General features: G+C 50.9%; 1 protein-coding gene across 5 annotated transcripts in view; it reads right to left on the bottom strand.

The window, feature by feature from the left end:
• Window positions 1-550, bottom strand: part of ULK1 (unc-51 like autophagy activating kinase 1) — a 30464-nt gene extending 29914 nt beyond the window's left edge. For all 5 annotated transcript variants that reach the window (XR_013401693.1, XM_028830180.2, XM_028830182.2 and 2 more), the window contains exon 1: window positions 61-550. Coding sequence is in view for 4 of the 5 variants with exons in the window: in XM_028830180.2 (XP_028686013.2) it covers window positions 61-171 (111 nt within the window). In the remaining variant the exon portion in view is untranslated. The remainder of the gene's footprint in view (window positions 1-60) is intronic.
• Window positions 551-23304: the final 22754 nt, after the last annotated feature.

Raw genomic sequence — 23304 nt, 5'->3', positions numbered from 1 at the left:
GAGGGAATCTCGGGGCGGGGATGCCGGGGCAGGGGATCCCGGGCCGGACGGGGGCCTCACCTCGCGGTGGCGGCCCTTGAAGACCACCGCGAAGGCGCCGTGGCCGATCAGATCCTTGCGGGAGAACTCGAACTTGCCCACGGTCTCTGTGCCGCCGCGGCCGGGCTCCATGGCGCGGGCGGGCCGGGGGCGCGGGGCCGGGGGTGGCGGGCCGAGGCGCGGGGGACTCAGGCGGAGGCGCGGGCCGGGACGGGCGGGCCGGGGGCGCGTGGCCGGGGGCGCGGGGCCGGGCGAGGGCGCATCTCCGGGGCCGCGCGCCCCATCGGGCAGGCCGGGGCCGGGTCCCAGCCCCGCGGGCCAGGCGGGGTCCGAGGGTCGCGCTTCCACCGGCGCCTGTGCCGCGGCACTCTTCCCGGGCTGCTAATCCGAATCCAGATCCGACTCCGACTCCGACTCTGGCTCCAACTGGGGCCCGGCTCGGCCCCAACGGAGAAACAAAAGAGCCGCGGCGCCCGGGCCTCACAGCCTGAGACGCCCGCGCAGCCGCACTGCGCGCCGGGCCGGGGGGCGGGGATGGGGCGGGGCCTGCGGGACGGGGCCGGACGGGGCGGCAGAGCCGGGCGTGACCAGCCAGCGGGGGGCGGGGAATGGGGCGGGGTATGGGCGGGGAATGGGGCGGAGTATGGGGCGGGGAATGGGGCGGGGCCTGTCGCGCTGGTGGGCGGCTGGGCCAGACCCTCGTGGGGTCGGGTGGGCTGGGAGTGGGTGGGGCCAACAGCGGACCCGTCCGGGTGAGGGCAGAGAGGAGTGCTGACCTGGGAGCGGGCCACGGGGATCCGTGTTGATTCCTTGCTCCACTCCCTGCCACGCCCCTTCCCCGCCCCACTTCTTGTCTGCTTCCCTCCATCCCTTCCCCTCTCTCCGTCCCCCTCCCTCCTTTTCCCCCTCCCTCCTTTTCCCCCTCCCATCACCTGTCTCCCTCCCTGCCCCCTACCCTCCGCCCCCTCCCATGCCTTCACCACTGCTCCCCTCCCGCCCCCACTGCCTGTGCTCCTCCCTCCTGTCTCCCCTCCCTGCTCCCCTCCCTCCAGCTCCCTGTTCCCGTTCTACAGGAGAATGGAGAGCAGGCGTGGGAAATGTACCCAAAACGGGGGACTGCGTAGAATTAATTCTTAGAAATAGAATGGCTGCGTTAGAGGTTACGTACTTAAAGTTGCGTTCCATAATGCCAAATTGTAAAAAAAAAAAAAAAAAAAAAAAAAAAAACTCGTAGACCAAAAAGTTGTCACCAAAACCTACGACATAGCCCATAAATCGGCTGGGCAGGAAAGGTTAGCTAGATGGGCTGTGCATCGGTCCTATGGAACAGTGCACAGAGGTAAATATACCTGTGCTCAAGGGTGAGTTCTTCAAAGATTGTAATTAAGTAAAAGCAAAATACGGAACAGGGCACTGTACTGTCCGTTGTTTGTTTTGTTTTGTTTTTTGAGACGGAGTCTCGCTCTGTCGCCCAGGCTGGAGTGCAGTGGCCGGATCTCAGCTCACTGCAAGCTCCGCCTCCTGGGTTCACGCCATTCTCCTGCCTCAGCCTCCCGAGTAGCTGGGACTACAGGCGCCCGCCACCTTGCCCAGCTAGTTTTTTGTATTTTTTAGTAGAGACGGGGTTTCACCGTGTTAGCCAGGATGGTCTCAATCTCCTGACCTCGTGATCCACCCGTCTCAGCCTCCCAAAGTGCTGGGATTACAGGCTTGAGCCACCGCGCCCGGCCCTGTCTGTTGTTTTAAGAAAGCCATAGGAGTGGGGTGTGTGTGTGTGTGTGTGTGTGTGTGTGTGTGTGTGTGTGTGAAACGCCTGGATGTGTACATGATCGTTCCTAACTATAATGTCCGCTAACTCATCACTTAGCCCAAGCAGTGCTCTTTCCAGCTATTAGTGCATTCATTCAGTGATTTCACGAGGCATTTGCTATTATATCCCTATTTTACCGATGAGAAAATCAAGGCCCAGAAAAGTTAGGGAGTGTGTCCAAACTCACGCTGCCCGCAGCCAAAAGAGCCCGGTGGCTCACTCACAGAAGACACAGTCAACAGCGATTGCGCTGGTGGGAAGACTGGGGAAGACTCAGTGCTGTTCACCGGACACATTGTGTGCTAGTTTGAATGGCTTTCACCACGTGCAACCGCTGCTTTTGCAAATGCATGATTCTAAACAATGCTCACCACCCCAGCCTTCAGCACAGTCCCAAAGGAACAGCCCAGAAGCACACACTTCAGCCAGGACCCTCCATGCTGCCTCCCAGAGCAGCCCAGCAGCTGGACAGCCTGATGCCGACCCTGGGATGGGTCAGCAAGTCCTGGATGCCTTTTACCTGCACTCAGTTCATCCTCCAGGCCCCAGGACACACAGACCCTGCCCCTGGGCTGGGGGCCAGAAGCCACCGAGCTGGAAGGCACAAGAGGTCTCCTGGCCCACGATGTCTGTTTTCCAAATGAAGAGGTTCCCCAGTGCCCTGTGGTCAGCCATAGCATTCACTCACGTCCTGGTTCATCGAGCGAGTGTCTTCTGCACACCGGCCTGCGAACCAGAGTGTCTTCTGCACACCGGCCTGCCGGGAGAGCAGACGCTGCGAGGTAAGTGCTGCAGTTGACACAGTGAGAACAAGACCCACCTGCAGGAGCTTCCAGCGCTTAGGGGTGGGGGACAAGAAGAGCAATAATTGTACCATCCGTGGCAAAATTGCAACAGAAAAAATGAGTGAACAGGTGGCTAAGTGCTGAGGTGATCAGGGCACACCGTAAGGGCCGAGATTGCTAGAGATGGCAAAGCCTGTACTCCTGGAAAGACCCAGGGAACCCCAGCCCAGTCCACCCTGGCCTGGAAAGTCAAGCTAAGGGGGTCTTCACCCCAAACGCAAAGAAATACCCAGGAAGAGTTTAGGAGAGGGTGAGATGGCAAGATGGGATTTGCATTTGGAAACCGTTACTAGGCCCACCAAGAGAGGACGTGTTTCTTTTTTGTTTTGTGCGGTCTTATTAAATGTTTTATTCTTTTTATAACTTTTAGGTTCAGTGGTATGTGGGCAGGTTTGTTATACAGGTAAATTAGGGTTCACGGGGTTTGATGAACAGATTATTTCATCACCCAGGTTAAAGGAAAGTGCCCGATAGAGTACCCGATAGGTACTCTGCTTTTTTTTTTATCCTCTCTCAGCCTCCCAAAGTGCTGGGACTGCAGGCGTGAGCCACCACGCCCAACCCATCTTAACCATTTTTAAGTGCACAGTTCAGTGACATTAAGTACAATCACATTGTTGTGGGCCGGCTGTGGTGGCTCACGCCTGTAATCCCAGCACTTTAGGACGTTGAGGCAGGAGAAATTATTTTTTGATCCTCTCTCCCTCCTCCCACCCCCGCACCCTCAAGTGGGACCTGGTGTCTCTTGTTCTCTTCTTTGTGTCTGTACATTTTCAATGTTTACCTCCCACTTATAAGGGAAAACATGTAGTATTTGGTTTTCTGTTACTGTGTTAGTTCGCTTGGGATAACGGCCTCCAGCCCCATCCGTGTTGCTGCAGAGGACATGATCTCATTCTTTTTTATGGCTGTGTAGTATTCCATGGTGTATATGAACCAGTTTCTTTTTTTTTGAGACAGGGTCCCACTCTGTCACCCAGGCTAGAGTGCAGTGGCTTAATCTCTGCTCACTGCAGCTTTGACTGCCTGGGCTTAGGTGATCCTCCTGCCTCAGCCTCCCGAGCAGCTGGGATTACAGGTGCATGCCACCACACCCCACTAATTTTTGTATTTTTTGTAGAGATGAGATCTCACAATGCTGCCCAGGCTGGTCTCAAACTCCTGGGCCCAAGTGATCCTCCTGCTTCGGCCTCCCAAACCGTTGGGATTACAGGCGTGAGCCACTACGTGCGGCGGAGGGCTTATGTCTCTAATCCCAACGCTTTGGGAGGCCAAAGCGGGCTGATCACCTGAGGTCAGGAGTTCGAGACCAGCCTGGCCAACATGGAGAAACCTCGTCCCTACTAAAAATACAAAATTAGCCAGGTGTGGTGGCGCATGCCTGTAATCCCAGCTACTCTGGAGGCTCAGGCAGGAGAATTGCTTGAACCCAGGAGGCAGAGGTTGCAGTGAGCCGAGATCGCGCCATTGCACTCCAGCCTGGGAGACAAGAGTAAAACTCCACCTCAAAAAAAAAAATTAAAAATTAAAAATTAAACAACAGACATAAGCCACCACACCCAGCCTCAGAATGTGTTTGTTTTTGTTTTTCGTTTTGTTATTTTGAGGCGGAGCTTCGCTTTTTTCACCCAGGCTCGAATGCCATGGTGTGATCTCGGCTCACGGCAACCTCCACCTCCCAGGTTCAAGCGATTCTCCTGCCTCACCCTCCCAAGTAGCTGGGATTACAGGCACGTGCCACCACACCCGGCTAATTTTTGTATTTTTAGTAGAGATGGGGTTTCGCCATGTTGGCCAGGCTGGTCTCGAACTCCTGACCTCATGATCCACTCGTCTCAGCCTCCCAAAGTGCTGGGATTACAGGCGTGAGCCACCACACCCGGCCCATGTTAACCACTTTTAAGTGCACAGTTCAGTGACATTAAATACAATCTCATTGTTGTGGGCCGGCCGTGATGGCTCACTCCTGTAATCCCAGCACTTTGGGAGGACGAGGCAGGAGAATTGCCTGAGCCCAGGAGTTCGAGACCAGCCTGGGCAACATGGTGAAACCCTGTCTCTATAAAAACATTGTTGTATAACTGTCACCACCATCCAGCTCCAGAACTCGTCCTGCTTCCAAAACTGAAACTCGTCCCTGTTGAAGACTCATTCCTCATTCCCCTCCTTCAGCCCCTGGCACCCACTCTTCTACTTTCTGTTTTTTGAAACAGAGTCTTGCTCTGTCACCCAGGCTGGAGTACAGTGGCATGATCTCCGCTCACTGCAACCTCCACCTCCCGGGTTCCGGCGATTCTCCTGCCTCAACCTCCTGAGTAGCTGGAACTACAGGTGTGCGCCATCACACCTGGCTAATTTTTGTATTTTTAGTAGAGATGGGGTTTCGCTATGTTGGCCAGACTGGTCTCAAACTCCTGAGCTCAGGTGATCCGCCCGCTTCGGCCTCCCAAAGTGCTGGGATTACAGGCGTGAGCCATGGAGGAGGGCCCACTCTCCTGCTTTCTGTCTCTGTGGTTCGACTCCTCTAAAAACCTCATATACATAGAATCCTACGGTATTTGTGCTTCTGTGACTGGCTTCTTTCACTGAGTATGATGTTCTCCAGGTTCATCCGTGTTGTAGTGTGGGGCACAGCAATTGATACCCCAAAATAGGGCGCTGCGACACACTGAACTGAAGAAAAGCGCTCACAGTCTCTCCAACCTCCCCCAGCTTCTCCCAAAGTCAAAGCTTCTTTATCGCCTAAGATCCAGACCCACCAAGGAGAGCAATTGTTTATTCCTTCCCCTCCCTGGAGGACCAAGAATGTGGCCACACCTGAACAGAGCCTTTCCCATCAGAGAACCACCTATGAGTTAGCCCTTTCCCTTCAGAGAGAACCATCTGGGGGTTACCGTGGCTTCCCAGACACATTCATTCTCCCGGTGTATCCCCTCAACAGAGCTGCCCTTCTCCCCGCCTCCCATAACCTGCTTTGCTTCTGACCTCCCTGAGGGTGTGGGCAGTCGCTCTGTGATTCTCCCTGGATGCACTCGTTCCATAAACATGCATGCTCCTTCTCACCCGCTTTTTGTGAGTTCATTTTTCCACAGACCTTCCGCGGCTCAGCTGTGGCCCTTACGGTCCCGTGAGATGTGGCCCTTACGGTCCTGTGTGTCAGAATGTCCTTCCTTTTCAAGGCTGGATGATACCCGTTGTGTGGATAGACCACATTCTCTTTCTCCTCTTTCTTTCCCCCTTTTTTTTTTGAGACAGGATGTCACTCTGTAGCCTAGGCTGGAGTGCAGTGGCAGGAGCCAGCTCATTGCAACCTCCGCCTCCCGAGCTCAGGTGAACCTTTCACCTCAGTTTCCCGAGTACCTGGGACTACAGGCGCCGCCTCCACAACCAGCTAATTTTTTCTTTTTTTTTTTTGAGACGGAGTCTCGCTCTGCCGCCCAGGCTGGAGTGCAGTGGCCCGATCTCAGCTCACTGCAAGCTCCGCCTCCCGGGTTTATGCCATTCTCCTGCCTCAGCCTCCTGTGTAGCTGGGACTACAGGCGCCCGCCACCTCGCCCGGCTAGTTTTTTTGTATTTTTTAGTAGAGACAGGGTTTCACCGTGTTAGCCAGGATGGTCTCGATCTCCTGACCTCGTGATCCGCCCGTCTTGGCCTCCCAAAGTGCTGGGATTACAGGCTTGAGCCACCGCGCCCGGCCAGCTAATTTTTTCATGCTTTGTAGAAACCAGGTCTCAATGTGTTGCCCAGGCTGGTCTCCAACTCCCGGGTTCAAGCAATCCACATGCCTCAGCCTTCCAAAGTGCTAGGATTCCAGGTGTGAGCCTCCTTGAGCCGGACCACATTTTCTTTGTCCATTTACCCACAGATGGACGCATGGTTATTTCCACCTTTGACTACAGGAATCATGCTGCTGTGCATGTGGGTACTGTTTCACCCGTCTGTGTGAAGAGATCACCAAACAGGCTTTGTGTGAGCAACAAGGCTGTTTATTTCACCTGGGTGCAGGTGGGTTGAGTCCGAAAGGAGAGTCAGCAAAGGGTGGTGGATTATCATTAGTTCTTACAGGTTTTGAGATAGGCGGTGGAGTTAAGAGCAATGTTTTGGGGGCAGGGGGTGGATCTCATAAAGCACATTCTCAAGGGTGGGGGGAATTACAAAGAACCTTCTTCAGGGTGGGGGAGATTACAAAGTACATTGATCAGTTAGGGTGGGGCAGAAACAAATCACAATGGTGGAATGTCATCTGTTTAAGACTATTTTCACTTCTTTTGTGGATCTTCAGTTGCTCCAGGCCATCTGGATGTATACGTGCAGGTCACAGGGGATATGATGGCTTAGCTTGGGCTCAGAGACCAGGTAACTGTTTGGGTCCCTACCTTCACTTCTTTGGAATATATACCCAGGAGCGGAATTGCTGGATTGTAGGGAATGTTGTTTAATTTCTTCAGGAACCTCCACGCCATTTTCTACAACATCCGCACCATGTTACCTTCCCCACAGCAGCACCCACGCGTCCCCATTCTCCACCGCCAACACTTGTTTTTTTCCATTAGTTCCTTTCAATAGTACCCATGGGTGTGAACTAATATCTCATTGTACTTTTTTTTTTTTTTTGAGACAGAGTTTTGGTCTTTTTGCCCAGGCTGGAGTACAGTGGCACGATCTCAGCTCACTGAAACCTCTGCCTCCCAGGTTCAAGTGATTCTCCTGCCTCAGCCTCCTGAGTAGCTGGGATTACAGGTGCACGCCATGCCCGGCTAAATTTTTTTTTTTTTTTTTTTTTTTTTTTTTTTTTTGAGACAGAGCTTTGCTCTTGTTGCCCAGGCTGGAGTGCAATGAAGTGATCTCAGCTCACTGCAACCTCCGCCTCCCGGGTTCAAGCAATTCTCCTGCCTCAGCTTCCAGAGTAGCTAGTACTATAGGCATGCACTACCACGCCCAGCTAATTTTTGTATTTTTAGTAGACACAGGGTTTCACCATGTTGGCCAGGATGGTCTCGATCTCTTGACCTTGTAATCTGCCCGCCTCAGCCTCCCAAAGTGCTGGGATTACAGGCGTGAGCCACCACACCTGGAGCTAATTTTTGTTTTGTTTTGGCTTTTTTTTAGAGACTGAGTCATGCTCTGCCACCCAGGCTGGAGTGCAGTGGCACAATCTCAGCTCACTGCAACCTCTGCCTCCCGGGTTCAAGCAATTCTCCTGCCTCAGCCTCCTGAGTAGCTGGGATTACAGGCACATGCTGCCACACCCGGCTAATTTTTTTTTGTATTTTAGTAGAGACAGAGTTTCACTGTGTTGCCTAGGCTAGTGTTGAACTCCTGAGCTCAGGCAATCTGCCCACCTTGGCCTCCCAAAATGCTGGAATTATAGGAGTGAGCCACCATGCCCAGCCTACATTTTTTATTTTTAGTAGAGATGGGGTTTCACCATGTTGGCCAGGCTGGTCTCAGTGATCGTCCTGACCTCAAGTGATCCACCTGCCTCAGCCTCCCAAAGTGCTGGGATTCCAGGCGTGAGCCACTGCATCTGGCCTGACTGTGGTTTTGATTTGCATTTCTCTAAGGACTAAACTCTGATATTTTTTATCTTGCCCAAATTCTTATCTAAGGAGTCTGGAAAGTCATGCCCTACCCATAAATTCTCACCAGATGGGTTTTATTTAATCCTATATGTTGTGACTTACTTTTTTTTTTTTTTTAATTTATTTTTTTTTAGACAGAGTCTCTCTCTGTCACCCAGGCTGGAGTAGAATGGCACAATCTTGGCTCACTGCAACCTCTGCCTCCAGGGTTCGAGCAATTCTCCTGCCTCAGCCTCCCAAGTAGCTGGGATGACAGGCACCCGCCCCCACGCCCAGCTAATTTTTGTATTGTTAGTAGAGATGGGTTTCTCCATGTTGGTCAGGCTGGTCTCAAACTCCCAACCTCAGGTGATCCACCCGCCTCGGCCTCCCAAAGGGCTGGGGTTACAGGTGTGGACCATCACGCCCTGCCCAATTTTTGTATTTGTAGTAGAGAGGGAGTTTCTCCATGTTGGCCAGGCTGATCTCGAACTCCTGACCTCAGGTGATCCACCACCTTGGACTCTCAAAGTGCTGGGATTACAGGTGTGAGCCACCATGCTGGTTAGCCATATATATATATTTTTGTTGTTGTTGTTGTTGTTGTTTGGGTTTTTTTTAGGCTGGAGTGCAGTGGCGTGATTTCGGCTCACTGCAAGCTCCATCTCCCGGGTTCACACCATTCTCCTCCCTCAGCCTCCAAGAGTAGCTGGGACTACAGGCGCCTGCCACCACGCCCGGCTAATTTTTTGTGTTTTTAGTAGAGACAGGGTTTCACTGTGTTAGCCAGGATGGTCTTGATCTCCTGACCTCGTGATCCACCCGCCTCAGCCTCCCAAAGTACTAGGATTACAGGCATGAGCCACAGTGCCTGGCCTGGTTAGCCATATTTTGAAGGCTCTGCAAAGCCCTCCTTTGTGGGGGAAAATTTGCGTCTGTAAAGAATCTCTATTAACATAGCTAGATCTTTTTCTTCCAGGCCCTCCCAATCCTAAAGAGATTAACTGAAAGTCTAGCATAGGAATTATTTGTCACTTATTGTCTCTAAGGGCAGCCACTGTAAGACCTCAAAGGAATTTTGACCTCCACAATCTTTCATCTTAACCTGAACATTTCCTTTCTATGGATCCCAGGTTTTTAGACAAACTTAACCAATTGTCAACCAGAAAATGTTTAAATTTACCTATAGCCTGGAAGCCTGCCCACCACCCCTTTGAGTTGTCCCGCCCTTCCAGACCAAACCAATGTCTTTCTTAAATGTATTTGATTGATGTCTCCTGCCTCCCTAAAATGTATAAAACCAAGCAGCGCCCCAACCACCTTGGGCACAGGTTCTCAGGACCTCCTGAGGCTGTGTCAGGGGCAAGGGTCACTCGTGTTTGGCTCAGAATAAATCTCTTCAAATATTTTACAGACTTTGACTCTTTTTGTCGACATTTGTATGTGCTTACTGGCCATTTCTCCTTTGGAGAAATGTCTATTCAAGTGCTTTGCCCATTTTGTAATCTGGTGGCTTGATTTTTTTCTGCTGAGTTGTAGGAGCTGGTTACGTATTCTGGATGTTAACTACCTGCTTTTGTAAATAAAGTTTCCCTGAAGCCGTGACCTGCGTTTATTGGTTGTCTGTGCCTTTTTTAGTGCTACTGACATCACCTTTGTAAAATTATGACTGAGACAGTGAAAGAGATATAACTTAACCAACTCCATCTTGCTTCTAACCTCCAAGCTGTCTTTGTTCATTCCTGGGCATAGGCTAAACTAACTTTGGGAAAATTTAACTTGTTTTTTTGTTTTTTGTTTTTTGAGGCGGAGTCTCGCTCTGTCGCCCAGGCTGGAGTGCAGTGGCGCGATCTCGGCTCACTGCAAGCTCCGCCTCCTGGGTTCCCGCCATTCTCCTGCCTCAGCCTCCCGAGTAGCTGGGACTACAGGCGCCACCACCACGCCCGGCTAATTTTTTTGTATTTTTAGTGGAGACGGGGTTTCACCATGTTAGCCAGGATGGTCTCGATCTCCTGACCTCGTGATCCGCCCGCCTCGGCCTCCCAAAGTGCTGGGATTACAGGCTTGAGCCACCGCGCCCGGCCTTAACTTGTTGTTTATAGTTTAAAACAAAGACGTAACAGCCCTTTCCCAAAGCAAACCTCCTTCTTGCCTGGGAACTAGTCTAACATTAGCCACGGGATTAGAAATTATGGTTTAGGAGTCATGCAGCTGGAGGCTACAAGGTTCTGACCCTCCCTACACTGCTTCTAAGATCAGTGCTTGAGATATTTTGCAGATCCTGCACTTGATGGATCAGCTGGCCCCACCCAGATCGATAAATTGGCTTGTCTGATCTTGTGGCCCCGACCCAGGAACTGACTCAAAACAAGAAGACAGCTTCCACTCGCTGTGATTTCATCCCTGACCAATCAGCACTCCTGGCTCACTGTGATTTCAACTCTGACCAATCAGCACTCCTGGCTCACTGGCTTTCCCCCACCCACCAAATTATCCTTAAAAACTCTACTCCCCAGCTGGGCGCAGTAGCTCACACCTGTAATCCCAGCACTCTGGGAGGCCGAGGTGGGCGGATCACGAGGTCAGGAGTTCAAGACCAGCCTGGCCATACCGTGAAACCCCGTCTCTACTAAAAATATAAAAATTAGCCAGGCATGGTGGCAGGTGCCTGTAGTCCCAGCTACTCAGGAGGCTGAAGCAGAAGAATCGCTTAAACCCAGGAGGCAGAGGTGGCAGTGAGCCGAGACTGACCCCCTGCACTGCAGCCTGGGGTACAGAATGAGACTTCATCTCAAAAAAAAAACACAACAACAAAACCCGCCAGGCACAGTGGCTCACGCCTGTGATCCCAGCACTTCAGGAGGCGGAGGCGGGCGGATCATGAGATCAGGAGATCAAGACCATCCTGGCCAACAAGGTGAAACCCTGTCTCTACCAAAAATACAAAAAAAAATCAGCTGGGTGTGGTGGCACATACCGTAATCCCAGCTACTAGGGAGGCTGCGGAAAGAGAATCGCTTGAACCTGGGAGGCAGAGGTTGCAGTGAGCCGAGATTGTGCCACTGTACTCCAGCCTGGTGACAGAGCTAGACTCTGTCTCAAAAAAAAAAAAAAAAAAATCAACTTTATCGAGGGGTATAATCCACATTACAAATAAAGGTTCACATTCTGGCTGGGCGCTGTGGCTCACGCCTGTAATCCCAGCACTTTGGGAGGCCGAGGCGGGCAGATCACAAGGTCAGGAGATCGAGACCATGGTGAAACCCCGTCTCTACTAAAAATACAAAAAATTGGTTGGGCGCAGTGGCGGGCGCCTGTAGTCCCAGCTACTCAGGAGGCTGAGGCAGGAGAATGGCGTGAACCCAGGAGGCGGAGCTTGCAGTGAGCTGAGATCGCCCTACTGCACTCCAGCCCAGGCGACAGAGTGAGACTCGGTCTCAAAAAAAAAAAAAGGTTCACATTCTAAGAGTTCAGTTCAGTGAGTTTTGACAAATGTACAAACCCGTTTATCCACTGCCAATCACCACAGAGCATTGCCATGGCCCAGAAGTTATCTGCTGCCCTTTCCCATTCAAACCCCACCCCAGGCTGACAGTGATATGTTTTCAACACTATCGATGACTTTGCATTTTCTAGAATCCCACAGAAGTGGACTCTGCAGCCCAGTCTCTTCGTTTGCATCTTGGTTTGGGCCCATGTGCACTCATCCCTCTGGCTGTTTCCATGGCTGAGCAGGATCCATCCTTTCCCGTGGCTGAGTGGAGGGCCATCCTCTCCCATGGCTGAGTGGAGGCCCATCCTTAGGCACCTCCAGTGAGCAGCCTACATCCTCGGAGGATGGAAAATGGATTTGCCTCTTCACAGGCTTTTCTGGTTCTAGCTTTGGGCTATTTATGCGTGAAGCTGCTGAGAACATTTCCCGAATGTGATTTGTATAAATGCCTAGGAGTAGGATTCCTAGTCCTGAGGTCAGTGTCTGTGTAGTACCATAAAAACAGCCAAAAGGTTTTCTGGGCCTCAGGGCACACAGGTGGGGCCCAGCAAGTGGGGGCCCAGAGAGCCCCCAGGACTGAAGCTGCCCAAAACCTCCCTTGAGCGCCCCAGGCTGTCTGTCCCCACTCCCACTGCCAGGAGCCTGCTCCAGGGCCAAGCGTGAGGCCCACCCTGCCTAGGGCTCCCTCATGCCCCTCCGGCACCGGCACCGCCAGGAGTCAGGGTGGACTGTCAAGCTTCCCTTCTTCCACTTCCTTCTCCAACATGCCCACCCCTCCTTTTTTTTTTTGAACAAAGAGACTGAAGGCCCTAGGATGCAGCCTGGAGGCTCCGAGATCTACCTAACGTGCCCTCCTGGAGGACAAAGATTTTTTCAGAAAGAGATCAGAACTCTGACTTCTGCGGCTCTCTGGGGCTGGGCTGGGGAAGGGAAGCAGCTCCGGACGGGAAGGGGGTGTGGCTCCTCCTAAAGGAGCTGCGTGTTGTTCTGTTTTGTTTTTGATGGGATCTCCCTGTGTCACCAGTCTGGAGTGAGTTACATGATCTCCGCTCACTGCAGCCTTGACCTCCCAGCCTCCAGCGAACCTCCCACCTCAGCCTCCTGAGCAGCTGGGACTACAGGCGCACGCCACTCCAGCCATTTTTTTGTTTGGTTTTTTTTTTTTTTTTGGTGGAGATAGGGGTTTCACCATGTTGCCCAGGCTAGTCTGGAACTCCCAAACTCAATGAGTCCTCCCACCTCGGCCTCTTGAAGTGCTGGGATTACAGGCGTGAGCCGCCAGGCACAGGCCACCGCATCCTCTGAGAGGTCTTCTTTTTTTTTTTGAGACGGAGTCTCGCTCTGTCGCCCAGGCTGGAGTGCGGTGGCACGATCCCGGCTCACTGCAAGCTCCGCCTCCCGGGTTCACGCCATTCTCCTGCCTCAGCCTCCCGAGTAGCTGGGACCAAGGCACCTGCCACCACGCCCGGCTAAGTTTTTGTATTTTTAGTAGAGACGGGGTTTCACCGTGTTAGCCACGATGGTCTCGATCTCCTGACCTCATGATCCGTCTGCCTCAGCCTCCCAAAGTGCTGGGATTATAGACAGGAGGCACCGCGCCCGGCCAGTCCTCTGAGGGGCCTTCTTATCGTCCCTCCCATTTTCCTGGTGGGATAACAGAGGCACACAGTATCCAGCCGAGGCTCCCTGTGGCACCTGGAGGGGACTTGGGCAGGTTCAAGCTCTCAGCTCTCTGACCCGCCCCAGGATTCAACCCACCAGGCAGGGGAGGATCCAGATGGCAACGCCAGGCTTTCGGCTCCTGTGTGTGACCACTGTTTGGGAAAATGCTCGGAATATGTAAACAATGACGCGGCTCGCACTTGGCTGTCACCTGGAGCCTCATTTACTAGGTCCACCCACGGATTACTTAATGATCCAGGGCAGGCTGGCAAGGTGGTTTCCCCGTGTAATCCCAGCATGTTGGGAGGCTGAGGTGGGCAGATTGCCTAAGCCCAGGAGTTTGAGACCAGTCTGGGCACCTTAGTAAGACCCTGTCTCTACTAAAAATTAAAAATTAGTCAGGCATGGTGGTGCACACCTGTAGTCCCAACTACTCAGGAGGCTGAGTGGGAGGATCACTTGAGCATAGGAGGTCAAGGCTGCAGTGAGCTTTGACTGTGCCACTGCACTCCAGCTTTCGTGACAAAGTGAGACCCTGTCTCACTCTGAAAAAAGAAAAAAAATCTAGGACAAGAGTCAGCAAACAACTGGACGCAGTAGTTCACACCTGTAATCCCAGCACTTTGAGGGGCCGAGGTGGGCAGATCATCTGAGGTAAGGAGTTCAAGACCAGCCTGGCCAACATGGTGAAACCCCGTCTCTACTAAAAATACAAAAACTAACCGGGCGTGGTGGCGGGGCACCTGTAATCCCAGCTACTTGGGAGGCCAAGACAGGAGAATCTTTTGAACCTGGGAGGCAGAGGTTGCAGTGAGCCCAGATCGCGCCATTGCAGTCCAGTCTGGGCAACAGAGTGAGACTCCATCTCAAAAAAAAAGAGTCAGTAAATGTTTTCTGCAAAGGGACAGGTAGTATACATTTTCAGCTTTGCAGCCACACGGCCTCTACTGCAACTGCTTAACACTCTGCAATCGTAGTGTAACCGCCCAAGGGGTTCACTTTGCCCACTGCCTCAACAGAGCTGATTCATCAAGACAGGGGAATTGCAATAGAGAAAGAATAATTCAGCTGGGTGCAGTGGCTCACGCCTGTAATCCCAGCACTTTGAGAGGCCACGGTGGGTGGATCACCTGAGGTCAGGAGTTCAAGACCAGCTTAACTAACACGGCAAAACCCCGTCTCTACTAAAAATACAAAAATTAGCCAGGCATGGTGGCACACACCTGTAGTCCCAGCTTCTCGGGAGGCTGGGGCAAGAGAATCACTTAAACCCAGGAGCCAGAGGTGGCAGTGAGCCGAGATCGCGCCATTGCACTCCAACCTGGGCAACAGAGCGAGACTGTCTCCAAAAACAACAACAACAACAACAACAACAACAACAACACAACGAAAAAGAGAAATTCACGCAGAGCCAGCTGTGTGGGTGTTTTATCATCACTCAAATCAGTCTTCCTGAGCATCTGGGGAGTAGTTTTTGTTTTTTCTTGTGGTTTTTTTCCACACACAATGTGGGTGAATCTTGAAAACGTGATTCTTGTGAAAGAAGACAGATGCAAAAGGACACATTGAGAGACAGAACTAGCTGGATTTCCTGGGCCAACTAAGAATCCCTAAGCCTAGCTGGGAAGGTGACCACATCCACCTTTAAACACGGGGCTTGCAACTTAGCTCACACCCAACCAGTCAGGTGTGAGTAAACACAGCTCACTAAAATGCTAATTAGGCTAAAACAGGAGGTAAAGAAATAGCCAATCATCTATCACCTGAGAGCACAAGGGGAAGGACAATGATCGGGATATAAACCCGGCAACGGCAACCCCCTTTGGGTCCCCTCCCATTTTATGGGAGCTCTGTTTTCACTCTATTAAATCTTGCAACTGCACACTCTTCTGGTCCGTGTTTGTTACAGAGCTGAGCTTTCGCTCGCCGTCCACCACTGCTGAATGCCACCGTCGCAGACCTGCCACTGACTTCCACCCCTCCGGATCTGACAGGGCGTCCGCTGTGCTCCTGATCCAGCGAGGCACCCATTGTTGCCCCCGATTGGGCTAGAGGTTTGCCATTGTTCCTGCATGGCTAAGTGCCCAGGCTCATCCTAATCGAGCTGAACACTAGTTGCTGGGTTCCACGGTTCTCTTCCGTGAGCCACGGCTTCTAAGAGAGCTATAACACTCACCACATGGCCCAAGATTCCATTCCTTGGAATCCGTGAGGCCAAGAACCCCAGGTCAGAGAACAAGAGGCTTGCCGCCATCTTGAGAGGGTTGCCACCATCTTGGGAGGTCTAAGAACAAGGACCCCCACCCCATAACATTTTGGCAATCTTGAAGGGAACTCCAAAGCAGTGAGTAATATTGGACCCCTTTTGCTTGCTATTCTGTCCTATCCTTCCTTAGAATTGGAGGAAAATACTCGGCACCTGTTGGCCGATTAAAAACACTGTACTTAAGACTCAGGTGTGAGGCTGTCTGGGAAAGCACTTTCTAACAACCCCCAACCCTTCTGGGTTGGGAGCGCGGTCTGCCCGGAACCAGCTTCTGCTTTCAGTTTCTCTGGGGAAGCTGAGGGCCGACTAGAGGCAGAAAACTGTCGTCCCGAACTCCTGTCATTAGCCGGTTGAGATTATGGTGTGGCCACAAGTCTCTACTCAATAATCGCCCATATGTGCACCCCTCCCTTTCCTTCTGACCCATACCTCCTGGGTCCTGACCACGACATTCTCCTTACCTCTGAATCTGCTTCCTCTGATCCCTGCCTCCTGGACACTAATGCTTCAGACTTTCACTTCCTCTCCCAAGTATTAGAGCAGGTTGTATCTCCAAAAGGATCTAAGGAAGCTCTATGCTGGGTCCTTAGGCCCCTAGGCTATGAACCCAGGGAGTCTTGTCCCTGGTGTCCCTCCCAATTTAGGCATACAGCTCTTGACATGGGTAGTTATGTGGGACCCGTTCCCCACCACCCTTGCCAGGGCCTTAGAACTGATAACCCAGTACTGTAACCACTGGAACTGGGTCTACAACAACGTAATAGATCAGGGTGAAATACTGTAACCACTGGAACTGTGTCTACAACAACGTAATACATCAGGGTGAAATACTGTAACCACTGGAACTGTGTCTACAACAACGTAATAGATCAGGGTGAAATACTGTAACCACTGGAACTGGGTCTACAACAACGTAATAGATCAGGGTGAAATACTGTAACCACTGGAACTGTGTCTACAACAACGTAATAGATCAGGGTGAAATACTGTAACCACTGGAACTGGGTCTACAACAATGTAATAGATCAGGGTGAAATACTGTAACCACTGGAACTGGGTCTACAACAACTTAATAGATCAGGATGAAAGCAAATTGAGTAAATAAAAGGGAGGCGCATATTCCTATAGTGGCACATGGGGGCAACGAGAGAACGTCCTTCCACTGTGTTTCCAAAAATCCATCTACAAAGACAGAAAGGAGAAAGTAAGAGAGAAAGATAGAAGTAGTAAAGAAAAAACAGTGTACCCTATTTCTTTAAAAGCCAGGGTAAATTTAAAACTTATAATTGACAACTGAAGGTTTTCTCTATGACCCTATAACACTCCAACACTACTTTGTTGTCAGTGTAAATAAGGGTGTATCCTGAAAGTACTGAGGTCCCCGAACAACCAGTAGCCTTCCTATCAAAAATCCTGGCCGGGCGCGGTGGCTCAAGCCTGTAATCCCAGCACTTTGGGAGGCCGAGACGGGTGGATCACGAGGTCAGGAGATCGAGAGACGATCCCGGCTAACACGGTGAAACCCCGTCTCTACTAAAAAATACAAAAAAAATAGCCGGGCGAGGTGGCGGGCGCCTGTAGTCCCAGCTACTCGGGAGGCTGAGGCAGGAGAATGGCGTAAACCCGGGAGGCGGAGCTTGCAGTGAGCTGAGATCCGGCCACTGCACTCTAGCCTGGGTGACAGAGCAAGACTCCGTCTCAAAAAAAAAAAAAAAAAAAAAAAAAAATCCTTAACCCAGGAACCCGTGGGTGGCCCAAATGCATTCGATCTATAGTGGCAACTGCTTTGCTAACAAAAGAAAGTAGAAAATTAGCCTTTAGAGGAAACCTCATTGTGAGCACACCTCATCAGTTCAGAACTATCCTAAGTCAAAAAAGCAAAAAGGTAGCTTACTAACTCAAAAATCTTAAAGTATGGGACATTCTGTTAGAGAAAGTTAATATAACATTAACCACTGATAATTACCTTAACCCAGCAGATTTCCTAACAGGGGATTTAAATCTTAATTACCCTACAAAGGTCTGACCAGACCTAGGAGGAACTCCCTTCAGGACAGGACAATAGATGGTTCCTCCCAGGTGATTGAGAAAAAAACACAATGGGTGTTCAATAATTGAGAGAAACTCTTGTAGAAGCAGAGTTAAGAAAATTGCCTAATAATTAATCTGCTCAAATGTGGGAGCTGTTTGCGTTCAGCCAAGCCTTAAAGTACTTACAGAATCAAAAAACTCTACCTCAATCCTGACTCAAAAGGTTACCCACACCCTCTCTGAAATGAATTTGCATAAGAACTGTTGTTTGTAGGAGTGCATCTTGATGCAGCAGCTGGGTTATTATGAAATACTCAGGAACCCAGCTCAGCTCTAGAACTCACCCCCAGTGCAAAGGCAGTGTCAGGCACGCTGGTAAAGGACCACTAGAATCCAGCAGCCCGGACCCACCTTTGTGGTCAAGAAAGGCGGGAAAACAGGTCCAGGACCTGTTACCTTGGTGAGTGTAACTAATCCAGTAAGCAGAGGTCTGTGGGTGGTTACGCACCATGGAAAGGAATAAGCACTAGGACCATAGAGGACGCTGTAGGACTCATGCTCATCGGAAAACGACTAGGGGTGCTGGCATCCCTATGTTCTTTTTCCAGATGGGAAACATTCTCCCAAGGCCCAAAAATGCCCCTAAGATGTATTCTGGAGAATTCGGCCCCAAAAGTGAATGTACCTTTTTCCCTCTTAGACTTGAAACAAATTAAAATAGACCTAGGTAAATTCTCAGACAACCCTGATGGCTATATTGATGTTTCACAAGGTTTAGGACAATCCTCTGATCTGACATGGAGAGATATAATGTCACTGCTAGATCACACACTAACCCCAAATGAGAGAAGTGCCCCCGTAACTGCAGCCTGAGAGTTTGGTGATCTCTGGTATCTCAGTCCGGTCAATGAGAGGATGACAACAGAGGAAAGAGAACGATTCCCCACAGGCCAGCAGGCAGTTCCCAGTGTAGACCCTCACTGGGACAGAGAGTCAGAACATGGAGATTGGTGCCGCAGACATGTGCTAAACTGCGTGCTAGGAGGACTAAGGAAAACTAGGAAGAAGCCTATGAATTATTCAATGATGTCCACTATGACACAGGGAAAGGAAGAAAATCCTACCGCCTTTCTGGAGAGACTAAGGGAGGCACTGAGGAAGCACACGTCCCTGTCACCTGACTCTATGGAAGCCAACTAATCTGAAAGGATAAGTTTATCACTCAGTCAGCTGCAGACATTAGAAAAAAACTTCAAAAGTCCGCCTTAGGCCTGGAGCAAAACTTAGAAACCCTATTGAACTTGGCAGCCTCGGTTTTTTATAATAGAGATCAGGAGGAGCAGGTGGAACGGGATGAACGAGATAAGAAAAAGGCCACCCCTTTAGTCATGGCCCTCAGGCAGGTGAATTGTGGAGGCTCTGGAACGGGGAAAGGCTGGGCAAGTCGAATGCCTAATAGGGCTTGCTTCCAGTGCGGTCTACAGGGACACTTTAAAAAAGATTGTCCGAATAGAAATCAGCCGCCCCTCGTCCATGCCCCTTATGTCAAGGGAATCACTGGAAGCCCCACTGCCCCAGGAGACGAAGGTCCTCTGAGTCAGAAGCCACTAACCAGATGATCCAGCAGCAGGACTGAGGGTGCCCGGGTCCAGCGCCAGCCCATGCCTTCACCCTCAGAGAGCCCCAGGTATGCTTGACCGTTGAGGGCCAGGAGGTTAACTGTCTCCTGGACACTGGCACAGCCTCCTCAGTCTTACTCTCCTGTCCCGGACAACTGTCCTCCAGATCTGTCACTATCTGAGGGGTCCTAGGACAGCCGGTCGCTAGATAGTTCTCCCAGCCACTAAGTTGTGACTGGGGAACTCTACCCTTGTCCTCAGGTACATGGATGATTTACTTTTAGCCACCCGTTCAAAAACTTTGTGCCATCAAGCCACCCAAGTGCTCTTTTTTAAAATTTTTTATTTTTATTTTATTTTATTATTTTTTTTGAGACGGAGTCTCGCTCTGTCGCCCAGGCTGGAGTGCAATGGCCGGATCTCAGCTCACTGCAAGCTCCACCTCCTGGGTTCACGCCATTCTCCTGCCTCAGCCTCCCGAGTAGCTGGGACTACAGGCGCCCGCCACCTCGCCCAGCTAGTTTTTGGTATTTTTTAGTAGAGACGGGGTTTCACCATGTTAGCCAGGATGGTCTTGATCTCCTGACCTTGTGATCCACCCGTCTCGGCCTCCCAAAGTGTTGGGATTACAGGCATGAGCCACCGTGCCAGGCCAATTTTTTATTTTTTTTTTTGAGACTGAGTCTCACTGTGTCACCCAGGTTGGAGTACAGTGGTGTGATCTCAGCTCACTGCAAGCTCCGCCTCCCGGGTTCACGTCATGCTTCTGCCTCAGCCTCCCAAGTAGGTGGGACTACAGGTGCCTGCCACCACGCCCAGCTAAGTTTTTGTATTTTTAGTAGAGACGGGGTTTCACCATGTTAGCCAGGATGGTATTGATCTCCTGACCTTGTGATTCACCTGCCTCGGCCTCCCAAAGTGCTGGGATTACAGGCCTGAGCCACCGCACCCAGCCCCAAATTTCCTTGCCACCTGTGGATATAAGGTTTCCAAATCAAAGGCTCAGCTCTGCTCACAGCAGGTTAAATACTTAGGGTTAAAATTATCCAAAGGCACCAGGGTCCTCAGTGAGGAATGTATCCAGCCTATACCGGCTTATCCTCACCCCAAAACACTAAAGCAACTAACAGCGTTCCTTGGCATAACAGGCTTCTGCCGAACATGGATTCCCAGGTACGGCGAAATAGCCAGACCATTATATACACTAATTAAGAAAACTCAGAAAGCCAATACCCATTTAGTAAGATGGACACCTGAAGTAGAAGCAGCTTTCCAGGCCCTAAAGAAGGCCCTAACCCAAGCCCCAGTGTTAAGTTTGCCAACGGAGCAAGACTTTTCTTTATATGTCACAGAAAAAACAGGAATAGCTCTAGGAGTCCTTACACAGGTCCGAGGGACCAGCTTATAACCAGTGGCATAGCTGAGCAAGGAAATTGATGTAGTGGCAAAGGGTTGGCCTCATTGTTTACGGGTAGTGGCAGCAGTAGCAGTCTTAGTATCTGAAGCCGTTAAAATGATACAGGGAAGAGATCTTACTGTGTGGATGTTTCATGATGCGAATGGCATACTCACTGCTAAGGGAGACTTGTGGCTGTCAGACAACCGTTTGCTTAAATATCAGGCTCTATTACTTGAAGGGCCAGTGCTGCTACTGTGCACTTGTGTAACTCTTAACCCAGCCACATTTCTTCCAGACAATGAAGAAAAAATAGAACATAACTGTCAACAAGTAATTGCTCAAACCTGCACCGCTCGAGGGGACCTTCTAGAGATTCCCTTGACTGATCCCGGCCTCAGCTTGTATACTGATGGAAGTTCCTTTGTAGAAAAAGGACTTCAAAAAACGGGGTATGCAGTGGTCAGTGATAATGGAATACTTGAAAGTAATCCCCTCACTCCAGGAACTAGCACTCAGCTGGCAGAACTAATAGCCCTCACTCGGGTGCTAGAATTAGGAGAAGGAAAAAGGGTAAATATAATGCAGACTCTAAGTATGCTTACCTAGTCCTCCCTGCCCACGCAGCAACATGGAGAGAAAGGGAATTCCTAACTTCAGAGAATGCCTATCAAACATCAGGAAGCCACTAGGAGATTATTATTGGCTGTACAGAACCCTAAAGAGGCGGCAGTCTTACACTGCCAGCTCATCAGAAAGGAAAGGAAAGGGAAATAGAAGGGAACCACCAAGCAGATATTGAAGCCAAAAGGGCTGCAAGGTGGGGCCCTCCATTAGAAATGCTTATAGAAGGACCATGAGAAATACTTATAGAAGGACTCCTGGTATGGGGTAATCCCCTCTGGGAAACCAAGCCCCAGCACTCAGCAGAAGAAATAGAACGGGGAACCTCACGAGGACATTGTTTCCTCCCTTCAGGATGGCTAGCCACCGAAGAAGGAAAAATACTTTTGCCTGCAGCTAACCAACGGAAATTACTTAAAACCCTTCACCAGACCTTTCACTTAGGTATTGATAGCACCCATCAGATGGCCAAATCATTATTTACTGGACTAGGCATTTTCAAAACTATCAAAAAGATAGTCAGGGCCTGTGAAGTATGCCAAAGAAATAACCCCCTGCACTGCAGGCCACACATTTCAATCCCTGTATCTATAACCTCCTTGTTAAGTTTGTCTCTTCCAGAATCGATGCTGTAAAACTACACATCGTTCTTCAAATGGAGCCCCAGATGCAGTCCATGACTGAGATCTACCACGGACCCAGGGACCGGCCTGCTAGCCTATGCTCTGATGTTGATGACATTGAAGGCACCCCTCCTGAGGAAATCTCAACTGCACAACCCCTACTATACCCCAATTCAGCAGGAAGCAGTTAGAGTGATCATTGGCCAACCTCCCCAACAGCACTTGGGTTTTCCTGTTGAGAGGGGGCACCGAGAGACAGAACTAGCTGGATTTCCTGGGCCAACTAGGAATCCCTAAGCCTAGCTGGGAAGGTGACCACATCCACCTTTAAACACGGGGCTTGCAACTTAGCTCACACCCAACCAGTCAGGTAGTAAACACAGCTCACTAAAATGCTAATTAGGCTAAAACAGGAGGTAAAGAAATAGCCAATCATCTATCACCTGAGAGCACAGGGGGAGGGACAATGATCGGGATATAAACCCGGCAACGGCAACCCCCTTTGGGTCCCCTCCCATTTTATGGGAGCTCTGCTTTCACTCTATTAAATCTTGCAACTGCACACTCTTCTGGTCCGTGTTTGTTACAGAGCTGAGCTTTCACTCGCCGTCCACCACTGCTGAATGCCACCGTCGCAGACCTGCCACTGACTTCCACCCCTCCGGATCCGACAGGGCGTCCGCTGCGCTCCTGATCCAGCGAGGCACCCATTGTTGCCCCCGATTGGGCTAGAGGTTCGCCATTGTTCCTGCGTGGCTAAGTGCCCAGGTTCATCCTAATCGAGCTGAACACTAGTTGGTGGATTCCACGGTTCTCTTCTGTGACCCACGGCTTCTAATAGAGCTATAACACTCACCGCATGGCCCAAGATTCCATTCCTTGGAATCCGTGAGGCCAAGAACCCCAGGTCAGAGAACAAGAGGCTTGCCGCCATCTTGGAAACGGCCTACCACCATCTTGGGAGCTCTAAGAACAAGGACCCCCCTGGTAACAATATGACGTATGACACCACTTACATGAGATGCCCAGAACAGACAAATCCACAGAGATAGGAAGTGAGGCCAGGTGCAGTGGCGCACGCCTGTGATCCCTGCACTTTGGGAGGCCGAGGCTGGAGGATTGCTTGAGCTCAGGAGTTTGAGCCTGTAGTGAGCCATGCCAGCACCACTGCACTCCAGCCTGGGAAACAAAGTGAGGCCCTGTGTAAAAAAGTAATAATGAAAATTAAAATAAAGTGGTTGTCAGGGTCTGGGGGGCGACGCTTAAGGAGTGACTGGGAATGGGTGTGCAATCTCCTTTTGGGTGATGAAACGTTTCGGAAGTGGAGCGAGGAGA

This window comes from Macaca mulatta, chromosome 11 (genome assembly GCF_049350105.2).
Source record: "Macaca mulatta isolate MMU2019108-1 chromosome 11, T2T-MMU8v2.0, whole genome shotgun sequence".
In the NCBI taxonomy this organism is placed as follows: Eukaryota; Metazoa; Chordata; class Mammalia; order Primates; family Cercopithecidae; genus Macaca; species Macaca mulatta.
Note: the sequence above shows the minus strand (reverse complement) of the source record. Positions and strands in the feature narration are given on the sequence as shown.